Source organism: Nanorana parkeri, unplaced genomic scaffold, assembly GCF_000935625.1.
Source record: "Nanorana parkeri isolate BGI_ZX_2015 unplaced genomic scaffold, ASM93562v1 scaffold301, whole genome shotgun sequence".
In the NCBI taxonomy this organism is placed as follows: domain Eukaryota; kingdom Metazoa; phylum Chordata; class Amphibia; order Anura; family Dicroglossidae; genus Nanorana; species Nanorana parkeri.
In genome coordinates, this window is record NW_017306569.1 from 263,966 (window position 1) to 281,571 (window position 17,606).

Consider the following 17,606-nt stretch of genomic DNA (forward strand, 5'->3'; position numbering starts at 1 on the left):
TGTTGGGTTTTCAATGTGTTTTAGACAGTCCCACTCTCCATGTTGGGTTTTCAATGTGTTTTAGACAGTCCCACTCTCCATGTTGGGTTTTCAATGTGTTTTAGACAGTCCCACTCTCCATGTTGGGTTTTCAATGTGTTTTAGACAGTCCCACTTGCCATGTTGGGTTTTCAATGTGTTTTAGACAGTCCCACTCTCCATGTTAGGTTTTCAATGTGTTTTAGAAAGTCCTAGTCTCCCTGTTGGGTTTTCAGTGTGTTATATATTTATAAGAATAAAAAGTGTACAATCTCCTTTAGATCTACCTGTAACTATGGAGTACAGGGGCCTGTCAGATTGGATAGAAATTGATTGCATTGTTTTCATATTACACAGTTTTTGTAAATCTAAATGAAATTGTACAGTTAGATTTTAACATGTACGGTGAGTTTAAGATGGGTGGGAACAGGGTGGGTTGATAATCAGATGGAAATACTGCTGGAGAGCAGAAGGCTTGTTGGAACTACAGGTAATTACCACTTATAGGGATATACAGTATGTCTTGTCCTAACCATGCAAGCAATAAGAAAACTGTTTAAAGTTCACGTGGCTCAGTAGGGTTGGTTGAGCCTAACATTCTCACATATGTTGGATTTACTTGCTAAATGACTTCATGACACACAGTTAACATACAAGACATTGTTAGCCTTTGATATTTTCAGATATTATGTAGATGTTTTTGTGTTCTCGTGAACTAGGCATACATTGATATTAAAATACTGATGTAAAAAACAAAAAAAAGCACAATATTAAAAGATGTTGACAATATGGCACCATTTTTCACATTTAGTGCCCTCCATTTCAAATCATCCGGGTCTGGGATTTCACAGAACATCCCAGTCCAACCTTCAAAGCACTGACACACAAATTTATGCTTCATGTACTGGACATCTTCTTTTCCATGGTGACCAGTTACATAATGCCCCTTACCATTAAAACGGGACTTTATTTTAAAATTCTTTGGATTCAAGTGTAAGTACGTTGCTGAATTCTGATTCTTTCTTACACACCTCCCATTTTTTCCACATAAAACCTTGCTGCAAAGTTTAGCAGCAGAAGTCACATTGACAATGTAGCGTCCAAACTCTCCATCAATGTAGTTCTTCACTAGGTTACAGCTGTTCTGAAAGTAAGAAATACAACATAAGGTTAGGTTTTGTCAGTTTTAAGGGTATGTCCTCTATTGCAGGCCTTGACAAAATCAGGCATTGGGTCTAAGGAGAAGGCCCTGTAAAGTCTTCTTTTTTCTACTACCTTTCATGTCTGCAGCATCACCCCATGGATGACCTTTCCCAGTGCCAGTCACAGCATTGATTACACATGCTCAGGAGACTATGGTCCATAGAACTAGGCAGCACCTATCGCATTGCTCTGCTGGTGCAATGTTGTAGTTTTAAGTAGCAGGAGTAAGGGCCAGACAAGCTCTCCAACTTATGCTGACATACAATTTTGTCAGACTCACTTTAGGCACCATTCACACTGGTGGGCTTTTTTGGGGCATCTGTACTGGCATTTTTGTCCACCTTTAAGGCGTGAGTGTTTTGGTTATTACTATTTTTAGTCAATGAAATTCTAGTTACCAAGCAAGAACGTACATGAGAAACACACATTTTGTGCATTTTTTCATGTTTTTCCTGCACTATTATTGAAGTCTATTGGGGGGGAAAACACTCATTCTGCCCTAAGAGAAGCTCATGTACTGTTTCAAGTTATAGACATTTTTCTAAAAGTTACAGAATACTCAGAAGTGAGCAGGGGCCATTGAAAACGAGATTCCTTCTGTTGATGGTTGTAGCGCTTAGGCGTGGTGTGAATGGGTGCTTCAAACAATATACATAGAGTAGCTTTATATCTTACCGGTGTACTAGAATAATCACTGCCTCCCCACAGCACTACTCCTGCTGCCCCTAATGCAGCACTTTCTCCAATTGTGTTAATTAGGTCAATCTGATATGAAATAAAATGAGAAATGTTACTGTTCAGTATATTATTAATTGCAAATAGTAATCATTTGTTTACATTGGGGAGCCCATAGGATGGGATCATTTATAAGATTTAGCCAAGAGTTACTTCAGTTGGTGAACTTGTATCAAGAAGAGTTTAAAGGGGAACAGAAATGAAAGGAAACTACACTGAGAAAAAAAAGCCAAAAGAGGCTGCCATTGCTGATCTTTTGAAAATCCAAATTGCCTGTCTGTCTCAGTTTTCAATACCTTTAAGAATCAATAGCCCAAAACAAGCACAAAGCCAGTGGAGTCAGAGCAAAGTACTACAGTCAGAGCATCAGTGACCGGTTTCCTTTAAACCATTATTTTCACCTTGGCAGTCAAATTTGAGAAAGCCCCAATGTATGTTTGTTATGTGCTCCAATTCACACAACATACAAAAATATGTAAATAAAAAACGTACCCTTCTAGTTGTTCCATTGGAGCATGTTTATGCATAAGACTGCGAGCTAGGGCTGCACTGAAATTTTGGCCGACGAAACATATCAGCCAAAAATGGTACTTTGTGGAAAATGACAAAAGTACCATGTTTTATCCGAAATGGCGGTGCATCTCTAGTTTCTCTCCTTCCCCCTGTGCGCTGCTCTGTGTCCGCACTGACACAGAGCAGCATCTAGCGGGGAGGAGAGAAAAAGAGGCCGAGCTGGGAGTGTGTCACAGGAGGCCGAGCTCTCCCGCACCGCCCTGCTCAGCCTCCTGTGACAGATCAGGAAGGAGAGCTGTATAGGGGAAGAGACAACTGACAGGAGGCCGAGCTGGCGGTGTGGGGGAGGAATCAGCTGTCAGAGATCATTGAGCTCTCCTCCCGCACTGCCGGCTCAGCCTCCTGTGACAGGTGAAAGAGTCAGGACAGGGAGCGGGTACAAGCAGTCAGTGATCGCTGAGTGTTTGTAAATAATTGAGGACATGGTATGTTTACTGTGCCCCCAATTGTGAATGAATAGGAAGTGCTCTACATCATTTCCTGTTAATTTATGATTGTGGACATAGTAAACATACTTTCCTTTCCAGAGTCCCCATGTTTCACTACAGAGGCCCCCCTTTCCATCAGAGTCCCCCCTTCATTTGAGGAGCACCCCCTTAACATCAGAGTCCAACCTTATAAATTTCACTATAGTGCGGCAGCAGGGCAGAGGTGGAGCACGTCTGGATGAATGCAGACTTCTGTCCTACTCTGGATCCTGGGCAGGGTCCTAGCTGCAGCCTGCCCTGGATTTGCATCATACGTTTTCATGGTGCTGGTAACCCACTTGCTGCACAATGGAAATGCATGAAACTGTCAGGGCTAGTCACAAAAAGGTGAATAGTTAGGAGAAGTGAACAATCTAGGACAACCAGGGGCGTCCCGAGGCTGGGTGACACCCGGAGCGGTTACCGAGTGTCACCACACCGACTAGCCACTGCGCATGCGTGTGACGTCACCAAGAAGAGTGCCACACGTGCGCGATGACGGCATCGCGCATGCGCGGCACTCTGATACCTGCCGGCAGCCATCTTGGTGATGGACGCCGGCAGAGAGAGGAGGGGACAGTCACCCGGCGGAATAAGGTATGCCACCGGGTCCCCTCTTCTCTCTCCTGAGATTGTCCCTCTTCTCTCTCCTGAGATTGTCAGGCGTTCGGTCCATGACCGAGCGCCCGACTTTTCAGAGGGGGGTGACACCAAAATGACTGTCAGTCATTTTGGTGTCACCCCTCCAATGGTGTCACCCGGGTGCGGGCCGCACCCCTCTTGTGACGCCACTGAGGACAACATAGCTCAACTGGAAAGTGAGCTAAATTGGAGAATTTTCCCAAATTAGCTATTTTGGCCTCGATTGTTCACTTCTCCAAACTTTCCATCATTTTGCGAAGACACGGCTGAAAAAGTCAGAAGGCACTTCAGGATGCTATGGCATCCAGATTGGGAAAGGCTGTTTTAGATCCTATGTGGTATAGAGGGCCGCATCACTTGTCAAAGTGTGACAGGAAGATCGTATGGTTTCCTTGGCTGCAAATAACCCTGTCTACATCATTTCAGGTCTTAGCGGCTTGAGGGGAGGAACCACAGAGACCAGCAGGGAACACACTATCTGACACCAAGAAGTGCTGGATAGCAGTGGTGCTGTTAGCTCCACAAGAGCTCCAGTAAGAATTAAGTATTGAACTTTTTCTATGACAGGGTGCAGAACAAGCGAACACAATATTAAATTGTGCAGGTATAATTGTTGTGACACTGTATCACCCCCTCAAAGCATGCGCTACAGACTTATTATATTATTATTAGTGTTTTTTACCATCACTTTTAGTGCGACAATACACACTGTCCCTACCTGCAAAATAGATAGCCAACCTCCCCATAAGGCTTAAGAGACATATTTAAGGATATCAAAAGCCAAAACCTTTTTTTTGATAAAGTAAGAATTGGTTTAACCCCGGTCAGGTTTTTTTGTCATCATGGAAAGATTTTCCAACACTTTCTAGAGTGAATCTCCACAGCGACAACAGCAAAAACCGGACAGGCCGGAAAACCCTTCTCAGCCCTTTCCAAAACTTAAAAAAAGTTGCCTTTGGATACAAATAATGAATACAGAACTGCATCAGTTTGCATCTTTTACATTTGCCTATAGTTCAGCAGATAGATAGATAGATAGATAGATAGAGAGATAGAGAGATAGATAAGACAACTGTACACTGTATATAGTATACATTTTATTTTACTTACCTTTGACAATGGATCAAGAGTATAAGAGTAAAAAGGTCTTGCATATGCATAAATTGGCAGTTCGTAAGATCTACCTGACATTGCAGCAACACGTGTTGCTTCTTTTAAACGATGATGAACAAACTTTTGTGCATTTGTTGTCGATTTCAAAACCGTATCTAGATATATGGAAGGGAAAAGGGCAGTGCTGTATTTCCACATCCACTGCAGGTAATCATTGCGCTTCATTTCAATAGCTGGACATTTTCCTGTATAGGTATCAGGATACTTCTTATAATCATGATTGTAGCAATCTGGAAAGAGATAATAACCCCAAAGGCCATTAGGTCTTATTTCCTGCGCCAGAAGAACAGTCTCGCTCATAAAACTCTTTGCAGCAACAGTAAATTCTTCTTTGGCTTGTTTCTGCAGTAAATCACTAGGCCAGTCCGGATGAAGCGTCTTTACCAGCTGAATTGACTTTGTTCTGTAGATGCTTTTCTTGTCCCAGTTCCTATCCCACAGGGGCCTCCAGTTTTCCCAGTCGATGACCCCCAGTCCTTGGAAATCTTTATTTGGTACAAATCTGACAACATCTTCTTTAGCTTTACTGAGGTGTTTTGTGAGGCTTTGATTTTGCGGTACCCCTCCATTAACAGATGTGTCATCATCATTGACATATGGGTAGTACCCGAGATGAGTATGATAAAATATTGTGACATTCTGACCACTTAAGGTTTGATTTTGATTAGCAACTATATCAAAGATACTGAGATCCAGGTCAATTTTATATCTCTGATTACATTGCTGCGTGGGTGCATTCCAGATAGCAAGAAATGGTTTATTGTGCAGCATAGGTGATTTTGCTTGCTTTAACCGCTGACCATTAGTAAAAGTGAAGAAAAGGGCTAAATACCATATCAGCCACTCAGAACTGCAAGTCCTGGAGGACATCATTAAAAGCTTGAATAATATTTTATCCTGTAATCAAAACAAATGACAAAAACATAAGTTTATTGAACGTGATCATATTATACAGAAGCTCCATTAAGTGTTATATAGGTATGATGTGTTATATAGAACTGTACTAGTTTGCTTTTAGCCACATGGGGATCCCTTTTAATCAGAGTTCCTGATGTGAGGAGGACTAGACGTTGCACAAATGAAACTTGTATAAATGCTAAATATAAATGCTAAATATAAGATGCTCATGCATTTTAATCCTAAAATCACAATATGGGGTCTGTTTATAACTAATTTGCAGAGCCTTTGCCCTATGAATCTTTCTGTGTAAATAGACACAAAACAATTTTATTTTCCGGTCAAATGCATATAATGTACTGCTGCATGTTGGCCACTAGATGGAGCTAAGTTGCATTTTCTTTTCAGGTTGAATGTATAATGTAGTACTGCATTTTGCCCACTAGATGAAACTGAGGAGCATTTACTTTTCAGGTAAAATATACTGTATGTAAAGTAATACTGCATTTTGGCCACTGGTTGAAGCTAAATAGTAGAGGTGCACCTAAATGAAAATGTATTTATAAACTTTTTAATTTTTTTATATTTATTTATTCCGTTTTTATTAAATATTTTTAACTTTACTTTTAGGGGCTTTGGTGGAATATTAGGGGTCTAACAGACCCCTGATATTTCCCTTTTAAAATAGAAAAATAGATTGAGGACACAGAGTCCTCAATCTCTTTTTCTGCAGCCCTTTATAAATGAACAGGAAACCTCTATACTGAGTGTTCCTGTTCATTCATAACATGCGGACATAGTGTGTTTATTATAACCACAATCATGAATGAAAAGGAGGTGATGTAGATCACTTCCCATTCATTCATAATTGAGGATATAGTAACCATACTCTGTCCTCAATTATCTACAAACACTCAGCGATCACTGAGTGTGTGTACTTGCTCTCCTTCCTGACATGCTGTCACAGGAGGCTGAGCAAGCAGAGCTGGCTGTCTCCGCCCACACCGCTCTCCTGTTCTGTCACAGGAGGCTGAGCGGTGTAGGAGGAGAGACGCCAGACGCTCACATCGCTCTCCTCCCGCAGCGCTCGGCCGCCTGTGACAGTTTCTCTCCTCCCCGCTGGGACATAGAGCAGCGCCCAGCAGGGAGGAAAGAAAGAATAGATGCACTGCTGGTATCGGCCAGAAAATGGCACTTTCGGCATAATGCCAAAAGTGCCATTTTCGGCCGATATGTTTTTCGGCAGCCGATATATCGGTGCATCCCTACTAAATAGCATTTTTTTGTCAGATTGAATGTATGTAATGTAGTACTGCATTTTGGTCACTAGCTGGAACTGAGGAGCATTTACTTTTCAGGTCAGATATACTGTATGTAAAGTAATACTGCATTTTGGCCACTGGTTGAAGCTGAATAGCATTTTTTTCCCCAGATATACTGTATGTAATATAGTATTGCATTTTAGCCACTAGATGAAGCTTATCCAGAAATAAACACTATTTTCTATGCTCCTCAGCTCGATGTAGTGGTCAAAATGTGGCATTACATACATTCAACTCAAAAAGAAAATGCTCCTCATCGCCATTTCAAAATGCAATGCAGTAATACGTTACATACATTTGACCTGAAAAGAAAATGCTCCTTAGCTCCATCTAGTGGCCAAAATGCTTTCACCTTTAGTATGTAAGCACCATGGCTAAGTGGTTAACTCATTAGCACTGCAACTCTGGATCCTGATGATTGAACTGTATATTTTAGGTTTGTGGGGCTATGTACTATCGGTGGCTTCCTGTCACTTTCCAAAAACCATGCTGGTCCGGCCATTTGTAACTGACCAAATTCACGTATGTGTGCGATATGTGCAGCATAACACTCCTGCTTTGCAGCAAGGTACATCGTCTTCATGCACTTTAGATATCTATATATAGTATTTTGTGTGCATGTCCTCTGGGTGTTCCAGTTTTTCCCATAATTGAGAAACACACTCATAGGTTAATTGGCATTGTCCCACACTACCAGTAATGGTTCTCAACTAGTGGGTCTTAAACCAAAAGTGGGTCACAACCCTGTGTTCAGTGGGTCGCTACATGCCTTCCACTTTTCTAGATTAGAGGCTCCTCAGCCTTGCCCTAGCGCAGCACTGTCAGCTTTTGTGTGAAGCAGCAATTCAAAATATGCTGCCCGGCACCTAGTGTCAGCTTGAGGTGGGAGAGGATGGGGCTATGGCTGCGAGGGAGCTCCATCCATACGTGTATTGCTTACAGCTCCCTCATATGTCCTATAGGAGGTGCCTGGACTGGAGTGACATCACATTCTGGCTCCCGGGAACCTTTACTGGGCGCGCAAGGGAGCTGTACAAGTAATACACATATGGATGGAGCACAGCAGCCAACACTGGAACCCAGGCTGAGTATCCACTCCAGTTCTCATAAGGTAGAGAGACTGGTTGGATCTTAAAAAAAAAACCAAAAAAAAACATTTTTTGGAGCATGTATGTGTGTGTGAGAATGTCTGGGAGGGTGTGAGATTGTGTCTGTGGTTGTGTGTCTGCCAGTGATTTTGAGGCCCGTTCACACTAGTACAGTGCGTTAATCGCACAGTCTCATTCGATTAACGCACTGTACCAAGCAATTGCACCGACTGTGCATTCTGGTGTGGGAGATGTGTCATGTTGCCATCCACTTGAAGGGTACCCCAAACGCACCTTCCATCCGCAGTTCGTATGCCCGCACCCGAACGTGTGGTACCCTAATGCCATGCGTTCCATTGCAGTGCAGACATGGGTCACAACTTAATGACCAAGAACAAATGTGGGTCTTGAGGTTACACAGCTTGAGAACCACTGCGCATCAGATTGTTCACATTTTTCTTTTTTTTGTTTTACTTTAAGTGTCACAAAATGACACTTCGTTAAATTTAATGAGCCACAGCCAAGTTGCAATGTGGTGACTTCAGGTGACCTCCAGCATGTTTTCTATGTTTCTCATTCATACGACGACTGAGCAGGACAGAGAGGGGGTGGGAAAATGCAACGTCTGCATTTTTCCACAATGCACATGAAAACAAAGGGGTTATTGCATATGTCTGATTTTTGTTGCTGTCTTCATATTTGTTTTTAGTATTGGCGAATGGTTTGTGGTACATGTTTTCAGAATATAGCTGCTGCTTTGAAGCAGTCAGTTAGACCTACCGGATATGTTTTTAGGGAAATGTGCATTATGCAACTTGCATTCATCACTGCTCAGTGTGTGAGCAGACTGTAAAGCTGTAGCCTGCCAATGTACAGCATTAAGAGTAGTATTCTTCCCTGGAGGGAAACCACACATGTTTCATACATTGTAGGTATTAAGAGAATAACATTTCCAATCCTTCATACAATGAAGTGTAGTAAAATATCATACAAAATTTGCGGGTTTCAAAATATTTGTGGCTGTAATTCTCTTTGCAGTACGCTGTAATTGTTTTACATCTATATTGACCAATTTATTTACAGAATACATCATTTAGGTGTAAAATGGGAAGGTCTGAGGCTTTTAAAAAAAGAACAATATTGAGAGGAAATATTTTTGTTTCTTCTAAACACATATAATATATACAGTATAACAGAAAGAGCTATATTTATAAAAGTGCTAGGTCTTTCAGTTTAGATTTTCACTGCTGATTGTGTAAGTGATCATGTGAGCTCCTAGCTGTTGTAGTGGAGACCCACTGCTGGGCATATGTAAAATTTCACATGGCAATACATTAAAGTGCCCATGTCTCGATTGTGTAAAGCCCCACCCCTTTCTAGCTAAGCCTGCCCCCTTGATTCTTGTATGTAAATAACTGGTGTAAAATGCTGCACCAAGATTTTAAGCATGTAGTAGACCTAGAATAAAACATTTTAATTTTTTTTATAGTACTTTAGGGGATATAAATGTAGTAGACCGGCATGAACATTTCTCAAGAAGGACAGCTATTGCTAGACCAGCGTTTCTCAACCCATGGCACCCGGGCTTCCTCAGGCATGACTCAAAATGTTCACACAGCATCATGCCTTTCCATGGTGTAGGTGGGCCAGCCACCAGCACAATGAAAACAAATTATGCTAATTTAGGGAAGGTGAATTCGGTTCTGAAAAGGACAGAAGCTTCCCTCTGTCAAGGCCTGCTCTGCCATGCTGCCAGCTCCTGCTGTGTTGGCAGAACTCTGATGTAAAAAGGGGGACTGATGACTCTGATGGAAAGGGTTGACTTCTGATGTAAAGAGGGCTTCTGAAGTGAAGGAGGGACTCTGATTTGGAATGGGGGGAGGGCTCTGATAAGAAAGGGGCGCTCTGATGAAAAGGGGAGACTCTGATATGAAAGTGGGCACTGGTGAAAGGGGGGGCTCTGATGGAAAGTGCTCTAATGTGAAAGGGGGACTGATGACTCTGATGTAAAGGGGGGCTTCTGAAATGAAGGGGGTACTGTAATTTTTAAATGGGGGGGGGGACTCTGATAAGAAAGGGGGGCTCTAATGAAAAGGGGGGCCTCTACTATGAAGTGGGGGCACTGATGAAAAGAGGGGATTTTGATATGAAAGGGGGGCTCTGATGAAAAGAGGGAACTGATATCAAAGTGGGGCTTTGATGAAAAGGCGGATTCTGATGTAAAAAGAGGGGCTCCTAATGTAAAGGGGAAACCCCACTTTCCTTTGCGTTTTTGTGTTGGGTCTTAAAACCTATACCAGACCCCTATCTTGTATAAGGGTCTGGTATGGATTTTGTAGGGAGCACATTTACATTTTTAGACTGCTGCACATTTTTAAAAAGGTGTTATGATTGAAAAATGGTTGAGAAACGCTGGTCTACACCCATTATACGATTGTCCATTGACCACCTAGCATAAACCTAATATAGGTATAGGAAAAATGTAACCCTTTCTGTAAATAAAAGTTACTTTTTATAGTGGTGTATTCTAGCTACAGTAGGTGCACACAGATTTAATCTTTTTTACTTCTATGTACAGGCAGGGCTCCTTTTCAGAATATCTGTGGAGGTTTGAACTAGGAAAAGAAATGCTCGGGCTACATGACCCAGAAGGCATTTCTTCTGGTCCTTTATATGTTTTGAAGAAGTGTACTCTTCACCCATAATAACGTAGCAGAGGAGAGGTGGGAACCGACATAATGTTTGTGAGGTTGTCAGATTAGCAAGCAACTCCCTTGTTACAAGTAAAGTAGATACAGAGTTAAACGACAATATTTAGGAATGTCAGTAGCTCCTGATTTTAAAACAACGTTCTGCTTTTTCATTAGATGAACAGTCTTCTCAAAGAGAATCATTCAAGATTAGGCTTATGTAAAAATGTAAATATTCAGTATTAAATAAATTGAATCCCAAATCCTAATCAAATCTGCACTATAAATGTACAAGCTAATGCTGTTACATGCATCGATGTGTCCCTGAACTAGTCCGAGCAATTAAATCATATATCATCATATATGTTGCTCCAGGTCGGTCCACTCTTGCCCGCCACATTCAGATGCTCACACAGATTGTCAATGGTGATACTGTTGCAGATGTAGAACAATTGGATAGTGGCATTCTGACATATTCCAAAAGCAGCTTCTTTGTTTATCTGCGTAATTGATTTTATGGATCAATATAGACCTGTAACATGTTTCATGCACACAGATGCTTGGTCATGGATTTGCATAGGTGCGAAGTCATAGATTCTATGACTAAGCGTCTGTGTGCATGAAACATGTTAGAAGTCTCTGTTCATCTCCTGTGTAATCGATTTTATGGATCAAGAGAGAAGCTACACAAGTGTAATACAAGTTATTAAACAGATGCTTTAAAAGGGTATGCAGCAAAAATTGTTCTACCTAGAAAACAGTCTAAATACAATTATTTGAGTCAGTAGGAACATTAATGTTTAAAGCAGCATTGCACTCTCAAACGTTTTTCAATAATGAATTCAGAGCAAACAAATATACATTGTCCAGCAAAGTATTCCTTTATATTTTTGCCCAAGCACTTAGAGTCCTCATGTTTCCGGACAACTCCAACTCTCTCAGCTCAACACACCTGAACTTCGTGTCCAGTACAAGATCACAAAAGAAGGCACAACATCCAACAGCTGTTCATCTACTAGCTTGTAGAGGAGTAGGGAGAAGAGAGCAGAGGAGTAGATTGCCCTGCTGTATAACACACAAGGGTGGCTCCGTCGGACCCTGCAAGGGAAAGGAGCCACCCTAAATAAGGATATGATGGCTAGTGCTCAGGGAACCAGTTGATTCTACAGGAAACAAACTTCTAAACATCAAGGAGCAGCATCCTGGTGTAAGTGATTTGAAATAGCTTAACCACCTCCCGTCTGCCAAACGTTGAAAAGCGGCCGGACGGGAGTCTTCTGGATGCGGGTAAGCGTCTTTAAACGTCCTTTGTGCCCGCGCCCCCTGGCGCGCACTAGCGGGTGAACCACCAGAATTTTAAACAGCCAGCAATGGCCGTTTACATACATGCAATCCGTCGTCTGTAAAGACACCCAATCGCTTGTATGCTGCATATCTATGTGCGACCCCCCTTCTCCTTACCTCTCCTCGCCATCCCTGATGCCCCCGGGTGTCCGATCCGGGACCGGCAGTGTGGCTCTGTGCACGGAGAACGGAGGGCGATCAGTACACAATCTCCCTCCGCTCTCCTCCCCGGTCTCTGAATGCAGGAAGTGATGTTTACTACATCACTTCCGCATTCCTCTGTCACTCGCCGGTACAGAAACCGGAGAGAAGCTGATGAAGCAGATCTGTGATTCATCAGCTTCTTTGGGGGTCCCTAGGTGACATTAGGGGTCTTATAGACCTTTGATATCTCCATAAAGACCTGTCACTGTAATTTGATATCACATAGGAGGATCCTTATCCCCCTATGTGATACATGCCGCCGCGAACATCGCAGTGAGAGCAAAAATTCTAGGGCCATCAATCACTGATAACACTAAACTGATGAGCGGTAAATCTTTTAAAGCATCGCCCATGGCCAATTTTGGGTATGGTAGTTTTTTGTGATTTCCCGGGCACGCACAATTTTAAGGCTTCACATGTTTGGTGTCTATTTACCCGACATGACCCCGTCTTTTATATTTTACCAAAAATTGGGTAATAATAAATGTTTCCTAACATAATAAAGGGAAACTAGTTTTGTTTTTAATTTTCGGTACTTTTTTCATTATATAGTAAAAAATAAAAACCGCACGGGTGATTAAATACCACCAAAAGAAAGCTCTATCTGTCCCCCAAAAATGGTATAAAATTAATTTCAATACAGCGTTGCAGGGCGGAATGAATGTCAGTCAAATTACTGCAGCGTGAATACTGAAAAATGGCCTGGACTTAAAGAGGGTGTAAACATTACGGTCAGCAAGCCGTTAAAAACGTTTTGACTTTAATATCACATTAATGCATGTAGATATATTGCTTATATTGTGCGAATTATGCATGCGCAAAACCCTAAACAACAAGCGCAAACAAGCAGTTGCCTGATATTGTAAACAGCTGTTGCGGGATTTTTTACTGTTGCGTCAACATTGACCCTTTATTATTTTACCTTGAAAGCTACCATTAAACAATTAAATGTATACAATAACATAAGAAAATTCCACATCCATTTAAATACCTATAACATGCATCTTTTTTTCCCCACTCCCAACCCTTGTTTTATATCCAGGGCCAGGCTCACTATTTCACTTGCTTATCAGGCTAACACAAAAGGCACTTGAACCACTCCACTTAAAAAGAAATAGCAGGATCTAACTCAAACAATGGAATATAATTCATGCTGAATTATTAGAATTCTGCTTTTCACTGTAATCCTTAAAGTCAACACTGAATAAGACTGAACAAATATTGACAAACTTACTATACAATCTTTATGTCGTCATAAATCATTAAGCCAAATAGTCCATGCGCGTAATATCCAATAATTAAGAACCTTTGTAAATATCTGCTGAAAATATATAAATATATGTTAAATCAGGAATTATGCTAAAAAGGAGTTGATTTAATTTATATGTTTTTTTCAGGAATGCTTGAATATGAATTGTATTCTGCTTTAATACATTTTAATACTTTATTGTTCACTTGGAAAAGAACACAATGCGTAACAGATGGCTGTTAACAGTTGCAAGGGGTAAGAATTCCAAGAAATTATGACCCTTTGGCTATGCCCATGCTGAAGTCATTAGTGGCAATGCAAATGAGAATCTGCCCATCCAAACTGTGACAACAAAAACATATAGTGGATTCATGAAAAGTAAAATATACAACTTCACACTACTCTTATCAGAATACATAATATAGACAGGCAGGCACTGGCAGAGTAAAATTAATGTAAGGAAATCTTAAAAATGTAAATGCATGCAACATAACACTTTTTTATATTCAAAGTCTTTTAGTAAGCCAGTCAAGTCTGTCACCTACAAAAGAGTGCTTGCAAACCTAGAGGTTCACTAAATGGACAAGACATTATTTTTAGCCGAGTCCAATAAGATATGAAAATGACAGTCACATGGCTAAATTAGAGTGCCTTATCATTATGTTAAAGCTTTGTTAATTTATGTGTGATGCAATTACAAAAACATTCAGTTCCATATTATCCTAGAGATGCTGATTTCACTATGCGCATCCCAGTTTTTCTTCCCGTTATGATAATGGATTTTGAAGGCGTGGCTGCAGTTATTAACAAATTATTATCTCACAAACTTACCTTTAGTGGAGGATGAAGGAAGAGTTGGCAGGGATTGTGCTCTCTGAGCTTACAGTGCTCTTACTCCTTGTCATATGAGGAGTGCTTTAATGAAATCCAACTGTAGAAAAAAAAAACCCCACTTGTGAAGATCAGATTTCAAAGTGGCCTTCTGTGACTAATAGAAGCTTGTTGCTCCATTCTTCTCTTGTGAAAAACCTTGGTCTTTGCCCATTAATGATAATTTTTCCCTGACCACATTCCTATGTGTTTCTCTGCTTTTCTTGGGGTCCCCGGTTCAGGTGACACCTATTCACAATTTGTATTCCAGCTATGAATAAATTAGACGTTTTGTTGCAAACATTTAGGAGAAGATCCAATTAGGCAAGTCACATCATCTTTCTCTGTGTTTTTTATTATGTAAAATAACCGGATCCACGTTTTAGAGAAATAAGCATCTTTTGTTGTTTGTTGTGGTAGTACACCATGTTATTTTTATTTTCCACACATAACTAGGAATGATATGCTAAGGGGATGTCTTCAGTGTATTACAAACATGAATAGAACATTTTTGTTTTGCTGGTCTTTTTCCTCATTTCCTTTTCAGTCTAAATGGGACAGTCAACCGCAATAGATTCCTGACAGTGGTTGTAACTCTTCCATAATCTATCCAAAACTAAAAATAGGTGCTGGAAGACTCTTACTGTCCTATGGCTACAGTTATTTAAAGACAGACTAAAGCCAAAACCTTGCTTTTAAACAGTAGCTGCCATTGGCACAGTGTTTTCATGTGGGACGGGAGGGCGCCGCATGGCGAGCACCAAGCCTAGGCGCTGAATCAATCAGCTCCTGGGCTTCTACTCCTCCTACTGAGCATGCCAAAGGAGTGCTAGCAGCAGGCAATCTACTGAATATCTCCCAAAAGCTCCATGGAAAAAGCCCCTCCCACTCTTGACATGAAGTGACAGGCATGGTGGGGTGTGGGGCAGGCAGATTTTGCTATGCAGGCATTAGGCAGATTCTAGTCCAGAGTATAAGTTCTATACATCTGCCTGCTTCTTGATGTTGGGGGGTTGTCTGATTGTCTGACAGAGGTGTGTCAGTGCTCAGTGTGTATGTTACACAATAAAGGGGGCACACTAACCACACAGTCCTGACTGCTATACTCTATAAGTTATGTTTTTTGTTGATAAGTCCTGACCAATGCACCGCATATGATATTTTGTATGTTACACAGTCTTTACTATTGCACTATATTGTATGTTGTACATTATATGAATGTGATCACTCACTTCGTATACTACGCTGTACATTATACAGTCCTGACCACTGCGCTTTATAAGTGTCACATACATGCCAGGAGCGACCAAGCTGAGCAGGGGAAGGCTATACTTGCAAACCTAGTCCAACTCCTGTGAAGGTGGTGATCAGGAGTGAGGACACAGGAACAAACAAGTGTCCAGAATGCAGGTCAGATGAAGTCTGTGCAGACGCTAGGGTGTGTTGACTGGGAATGGCTGATGCAGGATCACAGTGGTACACTGAATGTAGTAGAATACTGTAATAGGTGACTGATGCAAAGGGGGTCACAGGCCTGAGTCATTAATGTCTGGACTAGGGAGTACCAAATTGGAAGCCAGATCAGGATTAAAGTCACAAACAGAGGTCAAACACAGAGAAGCAGGAGAAAGGCACCAAATCGGTAAGCAGAGGCAGGGTTAAGGGCGCAATCCAGGGTTGTTTTCTTTGGTAGTCAAGTGGCTGGTCAGGTCTCAGGGAAACAGGAACAAGCTGAAGACCAGTCAGCAATTAGCTCAGAATCCATGCTGGTTTAAATAGGCATACTGGAGCCAACGTGCACGCCTGTACGTGTGCATACCAGCAGTGGCGTAGCAACCGGGGGTGCAGCAGGGGCGCGGGCCCCGGGCGAAAAGTGAAGGGGGGGCGCCGGGCGAAAATGGCACTTTCGGCTAAATGCCGAAAGTGACATTTTCCTGCCGTTTTGATGAATGTAGGACCATGCATAGCAGAATGAGCATGTGCCCAAGTAGATTTCCTGGTGACTACTGAACAATCCTTACAGTAAGCCACTCCCACTGGTAGGTGTCATATGGACATGCCATTTGCTCACTATGAGTGGTGCAAAATTGCTTTCCTTAGTGTAGCCCTGGGTGTCTTACAGAGTAAGGAGACAGCCAGGAGAGAGCGCGAGGATAGACAGCCACAAAAGAGAGGAAAAACAGACACGAAGGAGAGTGAGCATAGACAGCCATGGGAGAGAGCGAGGAGAGACAGCCAGGAGGATGAACAAGGAGAGACAGCCACGAGAGAGAGTGAAGAGAGAGGAAAGACAGCAGAGAGAGAGAGCGAGGAGGATGAGCAAACAGACAGCCACGAGAGTGAAGAGAGACAGCCAGAGGGGAGAGGAAAGACAGCAAAGAGAGAGCAAAGAGAGACAGCCAGGGGAGAGAGCAAGGAGAGACAGCCAGGCGAGAGAGTGAAGAGAAACAGGCAGAGGAGAGAGAGGAAAGACAGCAAAGAGAGAGCGAGGAGAGACATCCAGGACGATGAGCAAGGAGATACAGCCAGGTGAGAGAGTGAGGAGAGATAGCGAGGAGTGAGATCTTGTGTCCCTGATTCAGGGTCATACACTGCAGAACTTAGTAAATAGGCCAAAGCACAAAGTGTCTGAAAAAGTCTTGTTTGCTCAAATGTACCAAGAGATAGCCTACGCCTCCTCAAAAAGGTGCAGGGACCCAGCGTGCATTCTTGGTTGCTGGGCCTCCAGTGCGTCCCTGCACCTTGTGAGGAGGAGTTGGCTATCTCCTGGTACACCTGCATTTAATTTATCGACTGCATTAATATGCTCCCACTTGGAGACTCGTATACATAGAGTTAGGACCACACTTTACAGAGGTGCCTTGACGGGGCGGTGTGTGGCTTCTACATATTTTTGGCCAAAGGTTTGTGCAACTAAAACCTCTGCTTTTAATGCATACTGTTTTGTTGCAGGCCAGCTGACAGGTGTGCTGGGGACTTTAGCTCTGTACTGTTAGCTCTGTACGCAGAGAATCGGTATATATCACTGACATAGCACAGCCTGCAGCTTTTCCTCTGGATCCCCGCTGCTCTCCCCCACCTGTATGGGCAGAGGCAGCAGGGATCCGAGGAGAAGTGAAGGAAACGCTGCA

The 17,606-nt window shown here is 42.2% G+C and overlaps 1 protein-coding gene across 1 annotated transcript in view; it reads right to left on the bottom strand.

The window, feature by feature from the left end:
- Positions 1–733: 733 nt before the first annotated feature.
- LOC108788019 (hyaluronidase-1-like) overlaps positions 734–17,606 on the bottom strand; it is a 21,694-nt gene continuing 4,821 nt past the window's right edge. The window contains exons 3-6 of the mRNA XM_018557733.1: positions 12,270–12,326; positions 4,749–5,708; positions 1,897–1,986; positions 734–1,162 (exon numbers count right to left, since the gene is read on the bottom strand). Coding sequence (XP_018413235.1) covers positions 734–1,162; positions 1,897–1,986; positions 4,749–5,708; positions 12,270–12,326 — 1,536 coding nt within the window. The remainder of the gene's footprint in view (positions 1,163–1,896; positions 1,987–4,748; positions 5,709–12,269; positions 12,327–17,606) is intronic.